The sequence below is a fragment of the Lasiodiplodia theobromae genome (assembly GCF_012971845.1).
Source record: "Lasiodiplodia theobromae strain AM2As chromosome Unknown scaffold_39, whole genome shotgun sequence".
Lineage (NCBI taxonomy): Eukaryota > Fungi > Ascomycota > Dothideomycetes > Botryosphaeriales > Botryosphaeriaceae > Lasiodiplodia > Lasiodiplodia theobromae.
Window position 1 is genome coordinate 310955 of NW_023336518.1, and position 16906 is coordinate 327860.

The 16906-nt window shown below is 59.2% G+C and overlaps 5 protein-coding genes across 5 annotated transcripts; 3 read left to right on the forward strand and 2 right to left on the reverse strand.

Moving 5' to 3' along the window:
* Window positions 1-861: 861 nt before the first annotated feature.
* LTHEOB_10537 (Nad dependent epimerase dehydratase) lies at window positions 862-2178 on the reverse strand (the record flags this gene model as incomplete). Its single annotated transcript, XM_035507193.1, has 6 exons — window positions 862-976; window positions 1035-1318; window positions 1370-1476; window positions 1531-1612; window positions 1668-1793; window positions 1849-2178. The coding sequence occupies 6 exons, from the start codon at window positions 2176-2178 to the stop codon at window positions 862-864; spliced, it is 1044 nt and encodes a 347-aa protein (XP_035367846.1).
* Window positions 2179-2984: 806 nt separating this feature from the next.
* Window positions 2985-8845, reverse strand: LTHEOB_10538 (Prostaglandin g h synthase 2 cyclooxygenase pgh2 cox2; the record flags this gene model as incomplete). Its single annotated transcript, XM_035507194.1, has 10 exons — window positions 2985-3982; window positions 4038-4370; window positions 4445-4721; window positions 4782-5018; window positions 5127-6156; window positions 6208-6924; window positions 6986-7328; window positions 7386-7584; window positions 7635-7799; window positions 7862-8845. 10 exons carry the CDS (start codon window positions 8843-8845, stop codon window positions 2985-2987), a joined length of 5283 nt encoding a protein of 1760 aa, XP_035367847.1.
* A 1184-nt stretch (window positions 8846-10029) lies between these two features.
* On the forward strand, window positions 10030-11982 carry LTHEOB_10539 (Sporulation associated protein; the record flags this gene model as incomplete). Its single annotated transcript, XM_035507195.1, has 3 exons — window positions 10030-10210; window positions 10264-11187; window positions 11270-11982. 3 exons carry the CDS (start codon window positions 10030-10032, stop codon window positions 11980-11982), a joined length of 1818 nt encoding a protein of 605 aa, XP_035367848.1.
* An 842-nt stretch (window positions 11983-12824) lies between these two features.
* On the forward strand, window positions 12825-14490 carry LTHEOB_10540 (Tyrosinase; the record flags this gene model as incomplete). Its single annotated transcript, XM_035507197.1, has 6 exons — window positions 12825-13036; window positions 13088-13250; window positions 13305-13397; window positions 13461-13914; window positions 14071-14116; window positions 14241-14490. 6 exons carry the CDS (start codon window positions 12825-12827, stop codon window positions 14488-14490), a joined length of 1218 nt encoding a protein of 405 aa, XP_035367849.1.
* Window positions 14491-15760: 1270 nt separating this feature from the next.
* LTHEOB_10541 (Allergen V5/Tpx-1-related protein) lies at window positions 15761-16539 on the forward strand (the record flags this gene model as incomplete). The annotated part of the gene is made up of 3 exons (XM_035507198.1): window positions 15761-15828; window positions 15881-16192; window positions 16254-16539. 3 exons carry the CDS (start codon window positions 15761-15763, stop codon window positions 16537-16539), a joined length of 666 nt encoding a protein of 221 aa, XP_035367850.1.
* Between the last annotated feature and the right edge of the window lie 367 nt (window positions 16540-16906).

Sequence of the window (16906 nt, forward strand, 5' to 3'; positions counted from 1 at the left end):
TCGACAGCGATGATGTGAGGCACACGGTCCGCCCGGCAGGAGAAGCACAGGTGATTTATCGCAGCTCGCGATCCACCAAGGATTGATCAAGCACACACCGCCGATCTCGTCGACGCAAGCGCACCCAACGAGAACAAAACGTCGCACAGTACGAGAGAGGCGCACCGGTCTGCCCGGTATGAGAAGCACTCGGGCTCACTCGATACGGGAAACACGAGGCCGTCTGCTGTATACCGGCGAGCGCAGTGGCTCAGAGTGGATGCTGGCTTGCGAATGAGATACACACGGCCGACTCGAGATCCCGGGGACGCACGGAGCGGGCGGTGTGGAAGCAGGCGCAGCTGTTGACTGCCGTGACAAAGGTCCGATGATCCGGTCGGGAGCGGGAAAAGGCAGCGCGAGCGGATTCGAGCGGAAAAGGCGTGGTTGCAGCTGCTGGCGATGGCTCGGGGGAAATGGCGTTGATGGGATGATGGGCGGTGTCGATGCGGATGGGTTGAGTGGTGAGGGCAGGCAACGAGATGAAGTTGGTGAGGAGGCTGGGAGCTTGGCGCCGCTTAGTCACGAACGCGCGACGCGAAACGCGATCACGTGGAACTCGACCGCACAGGCCGGAGACGACTTTTCATTCGGCGGGAATTCTCACTGACGCTCAACACTATACACATCGCAACAAAGTCGAGCTGGTCAGAGCTGTCGTCCAGAACCCCTTGCTCGCACAGACATCGCGCATTCATGGCCAAACAAAGGCTCCGGTTTCTCCTTCTCCGCTGCGACACTCATCAATCTCTTCCTGCGCTTCTGTGAGAATGAATTGCATTAATACAGAGACTATTAATCAACATGCGGCATCATAATCAGCTACAGGTTTCGCAAGATCAAGTCGACCTCCGCGTCTGCTGCTTCCAATGCATGCTCCGGTGGGTACTGCGGCTTCCATCCGATCTCCGCACCGTGCGCGGCGGTGAAGGTGCATCTGCAAGTTTGAACTCAATCAGCGCCGCTTCTGCCGATCAGGAGGGTCGAATACTCACTTTCCTCCAAGCTGAACCTCCACGAACGACTTCGGACAGTCAAGACCAGATGCCATCTTCTCGAGCGCCGCATCGTCGGCATCCTCGATCGCGTCGTTCTTGATGGCGCCGCGCTTCGCAAGCGCCGTAGCCATGGCGGCGTAGAGCTCGTCCCACGCCACGCTGCCCGACGCTGCAAGGTAGTATCCGCGCTTTCCATGACCGGGCTCCTCCTTGTTCAGGATCGACCTCAAGATGGCGAGGTACAGGGTCGTGTTGTCGACGATATGGCACACTGGCCACCTCTGTCTCTTCCATCAGCCAGCCGCCGGAAAGCGAGGAAACGGGGGACTCACCGGTCGCCCCGGTGTAACCTTGTAAACTTGGCCCGCTGCTCTAGCCGCCTTGACGATCGCTACCGTTTGGATTGAAATTGGATTTCCGAACCCTTCGCCTTTGCCGTCTGACCCAGCTCATCAGTCCGAAACCCTGTTTCTCGGAAACAGCAAAGACTTACAGACGATGCAGGGAGCAAAGATGTAGGTCTTGACACCGTGCGCTTCGCCCTGCTCAATGACCGTGGTATTCGCGTCGACCGCCTATTCTCGGGTTAACATTGCAGAGCGCCACTCGCCTATGCAAGCTACTTCGTACCTCTTGCATCGCTCGCGCCGGCACCTTCAGACCCTTTTGGATGGAATACAGGTCTGGATCCGTATCGAGAAGCGGACGGTCGGTTGGAACGCCAACGAGGCTTGAGAACATCTTGGCGCCCGTTGTCTAGAAGACGCACTCAGTATGAGGATGCTGCGAGAATCTCGATTGTCCGACTCACATGCAAAAGATGCACCTCTTGGCCCGTCCTCTTTTTCAGCTCGCCTAGCGCCTTGATGAAGAAGACCTGCGAGTCTGACCGTCCGGAGTCAATCAGGTAATAGACGATGTTGATCTCATTGGCCACGATGGTCTCTCTGACAGCAGCCTCATCATTGACGTTCAGGGTTACAGGCTGGGCGCCGTAACTCTTGACGGCCTCGGCCTGAGCCTCCGTTCGAACCAAGGCGAACAGCTTGTCGTAGCCACCGAGATTGGCATCTTTCCATCGTGCCAACAGGGTGCCGCCGAGGTAGCCCGAGCCGCCGGTGATGAGGATGTTCTGAGACATGGGTAGGGATTGAGTCCTTGGCAGAACGTGCCGTTTATCCTTGAGGGGCTTGTGTAACCTGACTTTATGTGCGCAAGTCCAACAAGTGCAGTTGCGTCATTACTAATGCGGGTGGGGTTTGCCGATTTGTAATAGCTGACCGCCACGGGCCAAAATGCGCGGTTTAAGCATGTCTGACAATCGCCTCCGGAGCCATTGGCTCCGTGTTCGACTTCAGCTACCATCGCGTGCGAAGGCAAGACGGCCTACATAGATGATTTCCACGACGACGGAAATACGAAGATCGAGAGCCAGGATAGCTACCCCGCACAGTGCATCCAGGTGGAGATCGCGACCGGCCCCACCACTCGTCTCCAACCACCCCGGCTGCACATCAAGGCAATCCGTATTTAGCAGCCAGCCACAACAGACTGTGGCGTACGGATCCTCCCGCATGTCTGCAGAAGGCTAACGCGGTCATCAATGGCGGGCGCTAGCATCTGCATTCACTAACCTCACCCTGCAAGATGGAATGCTGCATATTTTTTGCGTTTCGGGGCGCACGAAGAACCCACATCACATCGACGTCCAGGGATGAGGCCAGCTGGAGGACTCGGAGACGGAGGAAAAGAACATGTCTCATTCATCATGATCCGAACGGAAGAGAGCGAGCCTATCACTACAATGCCTCGCAAACGAAATCCCCCGCGCAATACCAGCTATATCCATGGTCAACCCTGAAAAAATGCAGCTTTTCGACACATCAAACCAATTTAGGAAAGACATCACGCGCCGAGAAAACACTTCCCAACCACTCACTCACTCACTCACTCCTTCTTCGGAATCTTAACGATCGCCGCCGACAAATCATGCGTCAACGGCTCACCCCAGCTCTCGAGCGAATACTTCGCCTCATCCGGCTCCTTCTGGCGATCGACGACGCGCAAGGCAATAGACTCAGCCGGCTCGAGGTACTGGAACATATCCACGCCAGCCACGCCCTCGATCGGCTTGCTCGCCGTCGACAGCACCGTGATCGAGTCCGTGTCCGGATTCGGGAACTCGGCGCGCGCGCTGCCCGGGCTCAGCCCGGCGCTGCCGTCGCTGTTGTTGTTCGGGAAAAACACGAGGAAGCTGACGCGCGCGCTCTTGGGCAGCGCCCGCACCTGGTTCGACGGCGTGCGGAACGACACCGTCGCGCCGAGGTCGCCGGCGTCGTTGGTGCTGCTGCGCCCGTCGACTTTGATGCCGAACGGCTCGTCGGCGCTGCCGTCGAAGGTGAAGCCGGAGAGCCAGGGGATGACGGAGCGGCGGCCCTTCTTCGCGGCGCCGGTGCCGGAGGCAGCGCCGGGGAAGTTCTTGTAGGGAAAGAACGGCGAGTCGACGGCCGTCCCGTCGCTGGCGGGCTTGCCCGGGATCTTGGCTGAGTCCCAGGTGCCGACCAGGACGTCGGCGTGGGCCGCGTCGTCGGGGACTTCGATCCACACGCTCTTGAGCTCCCAGAGCTTGGCCGCGTTGCCGGTGGTGGAGACGTGGACCGCCAGGTCAAAGCCCTCCTTGGTGACGTTCGTGGCCTCCTGCCAGAAGCTGGGCGCGGCGGCATCGACCTCGAGAGCCGAGAAGCCGAGGAAGATGCGTGGAGGCGCGTTGTAAGGCTTGGTGAAGGTGATATGCTCCGTGTACGAGCCTAGCCCGGCGCCGCTGCGGTCGTCGGCCTTCTTCGAGAAGCTGCCGCGGTGCAGGACGTCGGGGTCGACGGGGGGCTCTTCGGGCTTCTCCTCAGGTTGTTCCTCCGGTGCTGCTGCTTCCTCGCCGGGATTGTCGTCTGAAGAATACGGTATTAAAATTGATGGGCGAGCACAGAGGGGGCGCTGGCATACCTTTTCCATTGACGACGGGAGGCTTGACGGCACCGCCATCATTATTGCTCTCGGGGACCCCATCGAACGACCATCCGTCCGCGCCGTTGGTGACGGGTTTGTTGGGCTTCTTTGCGGGCGGCGCCGTCCCGCCGTTCACGGCGCTTGGCTCGTCCTTGTACCCGTTCGCGATGGGCAGCACGCCGTTGGCCTCGGGCGTCACGCCCTTGGGGCCCATGCGGTTCTGCTTGACCAGGCTGCTGTACAGCGCGTTGAGGTCGCGGCCCTTGGAGGCGGCGGCGGCGGACTCGCGGTACACGCCCTTGCCGTAGCCTTCGTAGTGCATCTTCCAGGCTGTTTTTCGACGTTGTCAGCACACCCAGCCCACAGATTCCAAGGGGCTGGCTTTTCGGAAAAGAAACACTTACTCGTCGGATCGAACGTCAGCCACGACCAGCTGTCGTTCAGGTAGCACCGCTCGGTGCCGACCATGATGTTCTTGAGCACGCCCATCTCGCCCGGCGCGGGGCGCAGGTTCTTGAGCTCCGCGCACACCTTGACCAGCGACATGACGATGGACACGGCGATCTCCTTGCCCAGGCACTCGTGCGGCCCCACGCCCCAGTGGATGTACGCGTTGGCGGGGCGGTCCAGCTTGAACTCGTCCGGCTCCGGGACGACCTTGCCGTCGCGGCAGGCGGGGCCCTATAGGTAATTCCCAAGTGAGCAATGGCGCGGTTACGTTAGGAGATAAGGGCAACTTACGAAGAGACACACGATAAAATCGCCCGGGTTGAACGTCTTCCCGTCGATGGTGGTGCTGCCGACGCAGACGCGGGCGCCGCGCAGGTTGCTGACGATGCGCTCGGCCTCGAGCACGTACTTGCGCAGCGTCTTGTCGGCGGCGCTGCGGTTTTGATCGGTGCTGCCGCAGAGCTCCTGGATCTTCTCCCAGTGGTGGATGTTGTCGGGCTGCAGGAAGTACGACATGACGTCCGCGAACTGTCGTGTTGCCACACCACCGCAATGTCAGCCCATCTGAACCCGGTAAAAGAAAAAAAAAAAAGAAGCTTGACGAGACCACTGAGATAGAGAGATAACACAACATACCATCGACACGGGCGCCCCAACCCCCGCTAACGCCGTCAACCAGCAAATATCCGCCGTCTCCTCCAACGTCTTGCCCGCCGCCAACAGCTCCTTGGCGACATTGTTCCCGTACCACCTCAGGCTGCCCGCCTTCTCCTCGGGCTTCGGCACGAGCTTGCCGAGCAGCGGGATCTTGCCGAGGCCCTTCTGGATGCCCGTGCCGGCCTTCTTGAGCAGGCCCGGGGTCAGCGACGCGGTGCCCTCCTTGATGGACTTCATCGTCGTCGGGATCAGCACCTCGGCGCCCTCGCGCGCCCACTCCCGCCGCCGCCACGTCATGGCCGGGTCGTTGTTGTTGAAGCCGAAGGTGCGCACGTCCATGAGGTGCTTGTACAACTGGACCGTCGTGAGCGTGCCGCCGGGGTTCTCGTCGGTGTGCAGGTCCTGGCACCAGAGGTCGGCGATGATGCGCGTGTTGAGCGGGATGGCGACGTCGCGGATGATATCCAGCTGGTCCAGCCCCTTGCGCAATTCCAGGCACTCCTTCTTGATCAGGTTCCGCCCGACGGCCACGGCCGTGTCGGCCAGCAGCGTGGCGAACTCGGCGGGCGTGTTGAGGATCTCGCCGACCAGCTTCTTCTGCGCCGTGTTGGCCGCCTTGTCGCCGCCCAGCATGAAGCCCGCGAAGCTCTTCTTGCCGGGGAACAGGTCCTCGTACAGCACCCACGGCACGTGGAAGTTGGCCTGGTCCTCGAGCACGCCCGTTATCTTGGCGTGCTCGGTCAGCAGGATCGGCCGCGCCGGCGGCTTCGGCCCCGCGAGCGTGTAGTCCCCAATCGTCCCGATCTCGCGCGCTATCTCCTCGTTCATCTTGCGCGTGAACATGGGCTGCATGATGTGCAGCGAGTTGTAAGGGAACCAGCCGGGGAAGGCGCGCTGGAACAGCCAGTAGAATTTCGACCCGCCCAGCACGTCGTAGTCGGCCGCCACCTCGTTGAAGCCCCATTGCGTCAGGTTCGACGCCGTGTAGTCGAGCGTGCAGAAGCGGTCGCTGCGCACGAGCGTCACCGCGTCGCTGAAGACGGCCCGCCCGACCGTGTACGGCGGACACCCGCCGCACCCCGGGTCCATGCGCGGCTTCGCGTCCTCGAGGAACATGCCCGGGTACATCTCGACCATGTCCGGGTGGTCGTACAGCTTGCGCAGCAGGTCCGCGATGGCCGGATCGGGGTTCAGGTCTTCGAACGTGTCGTGCCGCTTCAGCTTGAAGAAGTCGCGCAGCTCGTTGAGCGAGGCCAGCTGCCACTTGCGCGCCGTCAGGATGCCGGTGATCTCGACGATCTTGAGGAACTTGGGGACCATGCGCGGGCCGAAGAGCCCCGCCGGGTCCTCCATGGCCTCGGTCATGGTGCGGACGAGGTCGGCGTCGGAGAACTTGCCGTCGGCGCCGCGCTTGAGGTTGCCGAATTCGCGTTTGGCCGGGTCGGCGGGGATGGTTTGCTCGAAGGCGAAGAGGCCCTGGACGAATTCTTGAGGGGTCAGCTCGTCGAGGGACTTGGTGGAGCCCGGGAAGAGCGAGGTCAGGAACTCGTTGAGCCAGATCTCGTCTTTCTTCGAGATGATGCTGTGGAACCGGTACAGCAGGTTGAACTCGGCCGACACTTGGTTGCCGATGCCGCGCGGGATGCCTTCGGGGTCGAAGAGGCGGGAGGCGGCGATGCGTGGGTCCAGCGTCCAGTCGGTCGTCGAGTGGTGGCAGTTGGTCAGGCCGCGCAGGTAGTCGTGCAGACTGATGTTGATGTAGAGGCCGCCGGTGATGCTGGGGGGGTGGTCAGTTAGCATTGCTGGGTGGCGCATCAGGGGATGGTGCTTGCACTTACAGTCTCGCCGTCTGGAAGAGGTCGTTGTCCTGCTTGGCAATGGCCTTCTTCTTCTCCTCTTCCGTCTCGTACGGCAGCAGCGTGAAGCGGCCGCCCTCGTTGATCTTCAACAGCACGTCCGCAACGTAGTTGTGGAAGCGGTTGTACATGATCAGCATGACGTTGACGCCCGGCGGCTGGCCCAGCAGCCGCCGCTCGTGGAACGTGTCCGGCTTCAGCAGGCCCTTCTCCATCGTCCGCACCTTCAGCTGGTCTTCGAGGCTCGACCCGTAGAGCGGCGCGAGGTCGAGGTATGACGACGTGTCCGAGATGTTGTTGTCGAAGCGGTTCGTGCGGAAGATGTCTGCCGAAAGTCAGCCCGGGGAACAGGAATGGAAGGTGTGCACGGATGGGGGCTCACCGTGGATGATGATGGTCGCGTGGTAGAAGAGCACCGAGCTGATGCCTGCCGGGTTCTCTTTGAAGGTCTCGTCGGACCTGCACATGAGCAGGTCGAAGAGCAGACCTGGATCCGGGGGCACACCGTGCTGAGACTTGATTCTCGGCACCGAGCGGGCGTAGTGGCTTCCCGCCTTTCCGAGGTCGGGATTCATTGGGTTCTGCGGCCGGGGTCAGCACCATCACTTCGTAATGCCATGGTACTGCTTACATTGTAGCTTCCATCGGGAGTGCGGTATTGGTACTTCTCTCCGAGGTAAGTGAGCGGAGGATGCTGGAGGGCCGACCACAGCGTGTCGATGATGACTCCAGAGAGCTTCCCACGCGCCTTTGAGGTGCGTGGCAAAGACGCGGTGAGCGCAATCATCTTCTCCATCTGTAATCCAGTAAGCTTCGGTTGCAGCAGCAGAGCCACACCAGGTCTTCTCCACCACTCACCAGCATCTCGCGGTCATTCTGCGGCTTCCCCTTCGTCTTGAATGCCGTAATCAGCGTCTTCAAATCCTTCACCGACGTCGCGAAGCCAATCGTGCGCAAATCCTGCACGAGATTCGTCGACACAACTTCAGGATCGCCATACGGCTCGCCTGCCTGGAACTTTTCATCGTCCTCCTCCTCGGCGATCTTCTTGCGGTTGAAGATCTTGGCGTTGAGCGGGTTGAGCTTCGACAGCAAGCCCAGCCGCAGCGAGGGCAGGCTGGACAGCGTGGCGAGCGTGCCCTTCGGGATGAAGCCCTTGGGCTTCATGAACCAGTTGATGATGTCCTTGATGCCCGGGACCTTGTCTAGGTGCAGCACGTCCAAGACGGTTGTCTTGATGGTGCTCTTCAGCGCCTCGATCGGGTTGAGCCACTTCAGCGGCCCGGGCAGCTGCGGCTTGGGGAGCTTGTCGCTGAGGAAGTGCCCCTTTGGCAGGTTTTTGCTGAGCTTGCTACCATTGGGGAGGTTGGCGAGTGGGGACTTGAGGTTTTTCAGGTCAGGGAGTTTGCCGTTGGTGAGCTTGTCTGTGGGGAGCTTGGATCCGGGCAATTTGGGCAGGCTGGGGAGTTTGGCTGTGAGGGGTTTGAGGCTTGGAAGCTTGTCTGTGAGAGGCTTGAGGCTGGGGAGGTTCTTCAAGGGGTTGAGCTCCTTTAGCTTGGATGGTACAAGCGAGCTCAGAGGTTTTTTGTTAAAGAGTGTTTGGAAAGCGGCAACAGCAAGAACGACGCCAAGAAGAGGGAGGAGGATAGGTAAGAATCCCGCAAGGGGCCCAATAAGTTTCGTAAGGGATTGCAGTCCCGCTGGTGGCTTTTTCCCGAAGAGACCTGACGGCAACAAGCCTTTCTTGGGAGCCGGAGCAAGTGCTTTGGGAAGCACGCTCTTGGGACTGCTGAAGGGGTTCCAGCCTGAGGCTGGCTTTGCGGAGGCGAATGGGTTGAGCATGGTGACTGTGCTTGCTCAGAGGAAGTGCCGTGGCTTGGGGAGATGCACTTAGTGAAGGTAAGCCACCGTTATATCCTCCGCGTCAATGTTTCCTCCGTGACTGATGCACGACCATCACATGCTTCTGCCCCACTCACGAAACATTGATATCAAAGAAAGGCATCCGTATGCCTTGCCATTGGCCTATCGTAGAGGCAGTGGCGGCGGCTACGGGTCCCCGCTTCTCGTCAATTACCTCAGTGAATCCACTCTCCACCATCACACCATCGATGGAACGAGTCTGTCCAATGAATCCATCACACGTTCCAGGGGTCCAGAGGGGAATTGCAGCTCTTCCGTCGCCACTGATGGACTAAAATGGTAGTGCAACCATCGACGGGAAGTAAGGGATGCGGAGACGGCTGCTGAGCACGAGCATCTTTGCTATCTTTGTCTCGCCGTCAGCACAGAAGTGACATCACGTACAGGCTGCTCATCCGTGTGCAGCAGCTCGCGGCGGAGTTTGCCCCGATCCTTGCAACACCGGTGTTGATGCCCTATCAAGGTGGATGCATATCGAGAAACTGAAATGGCTAGCTTCCGAGTGCGCCGCTTTCAGCTGTGCAACGGCCAAGCCAGGCAGCCCAATCCCGCTCTGCCTATCACCTCGTACAAGGCGCGGGGAGAGCGTTTACCGTCAGCGACTTGCTTATCTCGGCTCGGCGTCGATTGGTCAATGGCTTTTCGCGATGATTGTTTATCACGGTGCTCGATGGCGTCGCGTGCATGCATGCGGGGACTGTGCAGCAGGGTCTGTTGTGTTCCGGTGAGGTGGCGCTTCCCGCAGACGCCCGCATTGCATGCATGCTGCGAGGCGTGGCCATAGGACGCGGGGCTATACGCGAACAGGAACTAATGCGCACGAAACTTTATGATTGGTGCGACATTTGGCTGGCCCAGGTCGTGGCACAGCTGGATAGCTCGACGATCGCCTCGGGTTGTCCATGCTGCCACTTGCATCGAGCACATGCCTGGATCCGATGTCCCGCAGCCAGCATGCTTGAGCGGAGGACACCGCTTGCGGAATTGGCCTGCAAGACGAAAAGCAGCAATATTAGTACGCGTCGTCCTTCAGTCACTCGCCAGTCCCCACGATCCTCACCTCCCCCTCGTTCTCATTCACATCGGTCACTTCCGTTCCCACGATGCCCAGTGTTGCTGATGAGCTCGACTCGACCGAGGTGCCGGGCGTCGGTCCGCGGCGTCTTGTCCTCTGCTTCGATGGCACGGGCAATTCATTCCTGGGCACCGAGGCCGACACCAACATTGTCAAAATCTACCAGATGCTGCAGCGCCACACGGACGATCAATTCCAATATTACCAGCGTCGCCGACCCCCATTTTTCCCATTTAATGAGCATGTGCTGACCCGTCGACAGCCGGAATCGGGACCTACATCAAGGGCCAGTCCAAATGCTCGCGGCGCAGCATCTTCGACCTATGGCCAGCCATCAAGTCGACGATCCTCAAGGCCGTCGACCAGGCCATCGGCACGTCGTTCGAGGAGCACGTGCTGGCCGGGTACAAGTTCATCATGAAGCATTACTGCCGAGGCGACCACATCTACATCTTCGGCTTCTCACGGGGCGCGTACACAGCGCGCTTCCTGGCCGAGATGGTGCAGCAGATCGGCCTGCTCTCTCGCGGCAACGAGGAGATGGTGCAGTTCGCGTGGGAGACCTTTTCCAACTTTCAAAACGCGTCGGGCAACGACCCGCAGACGGACGAGGACCGCAAGCTCTACGACTACATGGGCAAGTTCAAGGACGCCTTCTGCCGGCCCAACGTGCGCGTGCACTTCCTCGGCCTCTTCGACTGCGTCAATTCCGTCGGCCAGTTCGAGATCCCCCTCTGGCGCATGAGCTACCAGTACATCGCGACGCCGGCCGCCACGCACATCCGCCACGCCGTGTCGATTCACGAGCGCCGCCTGAAGTTCAAGCCGGCCCTGTTCCACTTCGACGACGACGCGAAGGTCGATATCAAGGAGGTGTGGTTCGCCGGCAACCACGCCGACGTCGGCGGCGGCTGGGGCCTCGTCCCCGGCCAGAAACACCTGCTGTCCGACACGCCCCTCAACTGGATGGTCCAGGAGTCGCTCAACCTGCCCGGCTCCGAGAGCCGCCTGGCGTACAAGACGACGAACGTGCAGGACGTCGTGCGCGCCGAGAATGCCTTCCCCGGCGTCGAGAAGCCCGGCACTACGGCTTTCGACGTCCGCCGCAAGACGAACCAGCCGCACGATATGCTCAAGTTCTTCCACGGCGTGGGTGTCTTGTCCGTCTTGCTGTGGTGGATACTCGGTACGTCCCCCTCTCTTCCCCTCTCCCTCCTCCACACCCCTCCCCCAGGCGGCCCTGCTAACACCCCTCACACCCCCAACAGAAATCCTCCCCATCTTCTCCCGCCTCGAGCTCGAAAAGGGCAAATGGGTCCCACGATTCTGGCCGCCCAACCTCGGCGCTCCCAGGGACATACCCGTCGAAGGCGAGCTGCACCCATCCGTCAACGAGATGATCAAGGCCGGCATCCTCGACCCCAAGTCCGTCCCTGAGAAAGGTGGCGACAACCCCATCGTGCTGCCCAACGTCGGCGTCGCGGATGCGCTGAGCGCGTGGAGCCAGGCGGCGAAGCGGAGGGCGGCGGAGAGGAGGGGCAGTGAGGATACGCTTGTGGAGGGGTTGGGGGAGAAGGTGGGGGAGGGGTTGGAGGGAGTTAAAGATAAGTTGGGCGATGGGGTGGAGGGGTTGAAGGGGGGTGTGGAGAAGGCGAAGGATGATGTGGATAAGCTAAAGGATGGACTTGGGGAGAAGGCGAAGGATGATGTGGATAAGTTGAAGGATGGACTTGGGGAGAAGGTGGGTGGGATTGGGAAGGGGGTGGAGGATGGGGTGGATAAGTTGAAGGGTGATGTGGGTAAGGTGGGTGATGAGGTAGGTGAGAAGTTGGGTGGGCTGGGCAAGCTGGCTGAGAATGGGACGGACAAGGTGAAAGGTGATGTCGACAAGGTAAAGGATGACCTGGGTGATAAGGTGAATGGCCTTGGAAAGCTGGCTCAAGGTGGGCTGAGCTCGTTGACGAGGGGGTTGCGGGCTTGAGGCGGTCGGAGATGGTTTTGTGTGGGAGGGTGAAATTGTTTGTAGGACCTTCGCTTTGAGTCTCGTTACTTTGCTTTGACTGCTATGTGGGCGATGAGTGGTTGTATATTTCTTGAAAGCATGTCGTTGGGATAGTGATGCTGGCCCTGCCGTGTTTCATTTAATTTTCGTTGTCGTCGCCAAAGCGAACCAATGGTGAAGCTGAAACCATGCACCTTTATCATGTCCCTGCTGTTGATCTTAAATGGCCCACTATTGACCAATTAGTTGCCAGACTTATCCTGCACGCACCATCCAGAAGGCCACATAAGTTCTATAGGGCTCTATAATACCAGTAAAAGGTTGATCGGCCGCATAACACCTTGCGCAAGCCCATGCGTCATCACTCGCATATAGATGGCCCAACACCCGAACTACACTGCCAGACAAAAGAAAACTCGGCCTATGAGCAGCCGCACGATCTTCTCCTTGAATTTAGATAAACGAGGGCCAAGTCATCTCTGCGCGCATGCTGCCTCGAGCTTCAGAAAAATAGGCAAAGTTGTGTCTTGGCTGTGGAGCCCACGAATCAGGGCCGCCCTATACGGGCCGCCTAAGGCACACATCACAACTCGAAACGCTCTACTACACACCCGAAAGGAGCTCCCTCCGGCAAAGACGTCGAAAATCTCAGCAATGCGGTGGAGACGCTTCACGAGTCGCCGGGGGGCCGATTGTCGGACGTTGTAACGATCTTAAGCAGCGCCTTCGGGCTCTGTTTTGTTTCTTCAGCTTGCGTCTCAGCCTGCCGCTCGTTACTTTTTCCAGTCGTTCGTTGACGAAATCCTGCGTTTGTCGAAACCATGCAGCTTACACAGCTGATCAATGCCGGCTTGCTCCTGGCGGGTGCCGCGACCGTGGAGGCGGGCCCACTCATCAAACCCGTGTCCACGGTGCTGAACCTTGCCAATGCCACGCTTGAGCAGCTTTCTCAGAATGCCCTCAGCGTTGCCAAGGCTACCATTCCCTCCAACTCGACCTGCACCCCGGACAAGCTCTCTGTTCGCAAGTGGTGGTAAGCAATCTCCGATTAGTAATGCAAACGGCAACTGAAGAGATGAACCAGGGGCGATTTGACTGCGGATGAGAGGATTGAGTACACCAACGCCGTTCTCTGCCTGCAGAAGAAGGCGCCGAACACCCCGGCAGAGCTCGCTCCCGGCGCCAAGACGCGTTACGATGACTGGGTTGCTGCTCACATCAACCAGACCAACTACATCCACTTCAACGTACGGCGATGCGTCATCCGTGAGACGGTACTCCTCAAGCTAACAAGACGGCAGGCCGCCTTCCTGACCTGGCACCGCTGGTTCACCTGGGAGTATGAGCAAGCTCTCCGCAACGAGTGCGGCTACACCGGGGCCCAGCCATACTGGGTAATTACTCACTCTCCCTGCAACGTGCAAAATACACCCCACCCACTAACAGCACCCGCACAGGACTGGACCAAAACCGCCGAAACCGGCCTCGAGCAGTCGCCCCTCTTCGACGGCAGCGCGACCTCCATCTCCGGCAACGGCGCGCGTCTGAACTACAACGCTACGGACCGCATCATCGTCAACGGCAACACGGACGCGCCGACGATCCTCAGCCCGGGCACGGGTGGCGGATGCGTGACGTCCGGTCCTTTCGCCAACATGACGGTCAACCTGGGGCCGGACGGGCTGAGCCTGCTGAACGGCGCGTCGGACAACTCGTCGTACAAGTTCGCGTACAACCCGCGCTGCCTGCGCCGCAGCTTGACGGATGACGCGAACCAGCGCTTCGCGAACAAGACCAGCGTGCTGAACCTGCTGACGGGGCCGACGGACATTTATGACTTTGAGTTTACGATGCAGGGGTACCCGTTGACGGACCAGCTGGGTGTGCATGGTGGTGGCCATTTTTCGCTTGGTTAGTACGACCCTGGGTGGTGTTGGTTGTTGTTTTGGGGGGGATGAGATGACGTCGTTGTCGCGGATGGTTGAGTCCGGCGTCCTGAGTCGGGGCGCAGGCAAAACGATAAGGATAAAGGAAAACAAGGCTGACGTGAAGAAACAACACCAACAGGCGGCGACCCCGGTCGTGATCTCTACGTTTCGCCCGGCGATCCTGCGTGAGTGCTACCCCACCTCCCCTCCCCTCCCCTCCTTGAAACAGGAGATAAGAAAGAAAAAGAACAGAAGGAGAAGAAGAAAAAAAATGATTGAGGCGAATTGAGGCTGATGACAGGAATCCAGGTTCTTCACGCACCACGCCAACATCGACCGCATCTGGTGGCAGTGGCAAATGCTCGAGCCCGCGAGCCGCACCGCGCCGGGCCCCAGCGCCGTCGCCGGCCCGGTCACCATGAACGACGGCTGGGAGCCGCACCGCAACGGCACCGCCGACGACTACATCAACCTCGGCTTCGTCGCCCCGGGCCGCGAGTACAAGATCGGCGAGCTGCTCAGCACCACTACCGGCCCGTTCTGCTATGTTTACGAGTAGTTTAATAGGCTGCTCTGCGCTTTGTCCATATGTCATTACCTACTTGTGTACGATATATTGTAGAGGCTGGGTTGCACGGGCCGAGAGGGGGATGTGCGGCCGTAGTATGTAATACTTGTTTCATGGCGTAAGCAAGAAAGGAGCGCGCCTAGGCTTATACAGGAAATTTTGAGCCGCGTCTTTTTTCCCTTTGTTTATTGTGACAGGATGCAAGGCGGCTGCAGGTGGTGCGACTCGCCGAGACTTGCCCTGTAAGTGAGCTGACATGAGGCCCGCAAGCCACAATCACGGTAGAGTGATCGGACGGCCGGGAGCAGATCATCGTTGTGGAGATCTTGTGCCCTGCGAGAGTGAAAAATTGATGACGGGGATTGCGCCAGGGCGCCGGATGTTCGGGGCGAAGAACAAAGAAAAAAAAAGGGGCGGCGGCGGCGGCGGAGGACGACGTCGGGCGAAGGCGGACTGCTGGCCGAAGGTTGTCACGCCCGAAGTTGTCACGCCCGAAGACAGAGCCGTCGTGCCGTCGATTCGTGAAGGTGAAAATTCCGTCCCTGGTCTAGAAGGATGCCTGTGTGGGGTTAGTCGCAGCTGCGCGTGGTCTAGACAACTGGAGGTTTTTTTCCCAAGGGAGACTAATTACAGGAGTCTGCGGGAGCTCGGCCCCCAAACGGCAACAGCTGTCGCACCATTTTGCCCAACCGTTAATCTAACGCCCCGCATTTCTTAATCGCACTCCCACGGCGTTCCCCGGCCGGCGAATGTATCCGCTACCGCCAGCCCTGTGGCTTTACGTCATATCCCTGCCCATTCCGGAGATGGCGATTCGTGCTCGCGTTGGTTGTTGGGTGCTGTTTCGGCGCTCGTCCGCTGTACGCCTAGGCGTGCAGCTGCGTCCGCGCCTAGTTGGCAACGCACAGCGCCTCGGCGCAGGCAGCTCAGCCAGTCATGTTTAGCTACAATACGGAAGTTTCATCAAAATCACGACTAGCTCTAGCCTACCGCCCGGGACTATATCCGCGGCGATTGGCAGATTACACTTCTCGGCGGCTTCATGAAACAATCCCGGAAAGCCGGATAGGTACCCCATGGAAAATCTTTAAAAGTAGCCGCCCCGCTGCTGCACTTCACTCTCCAGTCACTGCCTTCTTGCACATTCATTCTTGGTTCCCAGCATTCCTGGACCGTTCCATTCTTTCCCCGCAAAACATCACGACTTGAACGCCCCCCACCTCTACGCTAGCCTCACTCTCTCTTCACTTGATCCGGCATCATGCATTTCTCTGCTGTGACTGTGGCTACCTTTGCTGCGCTGGCCGCGGCCTCCCCTGTTGCCAGGCGGTAAGTGAAGAATCATTCCATTCTTTCCAACCAGTGATACTGACCCTTACAGCGGTCCCGCCAACACCGTGCCCTCGTGGGTCTGCGACTACTGGCCCAGCTACTCCGGCTGCAGCACCAGCACCTCCAGCACCTCGACGTCTGCTGTCACCGAGGTCCAGTACACGCCCAGCGCGAGCACCCCCTCGTCGGGTTCTTCTTCTTCTTCCTCCGGCTCTTCTTCCAGCGGCAACGAGTGGGTCACGCTCCACAACAACTACCGCCAGAAGCACGTCGACACCGGCAACGTCGAGTGGGATGAGGAGCTCGCCGCCGGCGCCAAGGCGTGGTCGGAGAAGTGTGTGTTTGAGCACTCTTCGTCGAGGTAAGCTAAACCAATCACCACCATTCAATCACCAACACATCACTAACATGCTTTGTCTCAGCGGCGACTATGGCGAGAACCTCGGCATGGGCAGCGGTCTGACCGCCGAGCAGACGGTCGACATGTGGTACGCCGAGATCGACGGCTACAGCTCGTACTGGGGCAAGGACGACGTGCCCATGAGCGTCATGCACTTCACGCAGGTCGTCTGGAAGGGCACGACCAAGATCGGCTGCGGTGTTGCTTCTTGCTCTGATGGCAACCTCGTCACCTGCCGCTACAACCCGGCCGGCAACATGCTCGGCGACTTCGCCGCCAACGTCGGCGAGCTCAAGTCCAGCTCGTAGATTTGATTGAAGGACCAGGGGAAAGGCGTTACCAATTGGGAAACACAAAATGCATCGGATCGGCTGAAAGGACGGGCTGCTGATGGAAATTTCGCTTCTTTCTCTCCTTTTTTTTAACTTTCGCTTCGTATTTGTACCAGGTACAAACCCTCTTTTTGAAAGAAATGATGAGACGTTTTTCCTATGGAATCATTTGCATTTTAGACTTTGCGTTTGCCTTGCTGCAATCAATACGGATCCGTAGGTTGCGGAGATGCTTCCATATTTCGCGAAAAAATCACGTGAAGCGCGTACTGCAATTTCGCCTCGCCCGCCGCAAGCCCAAACCTTGCAACAGACTGCTGCTGCGCCGTTTGATTGTCCGGCA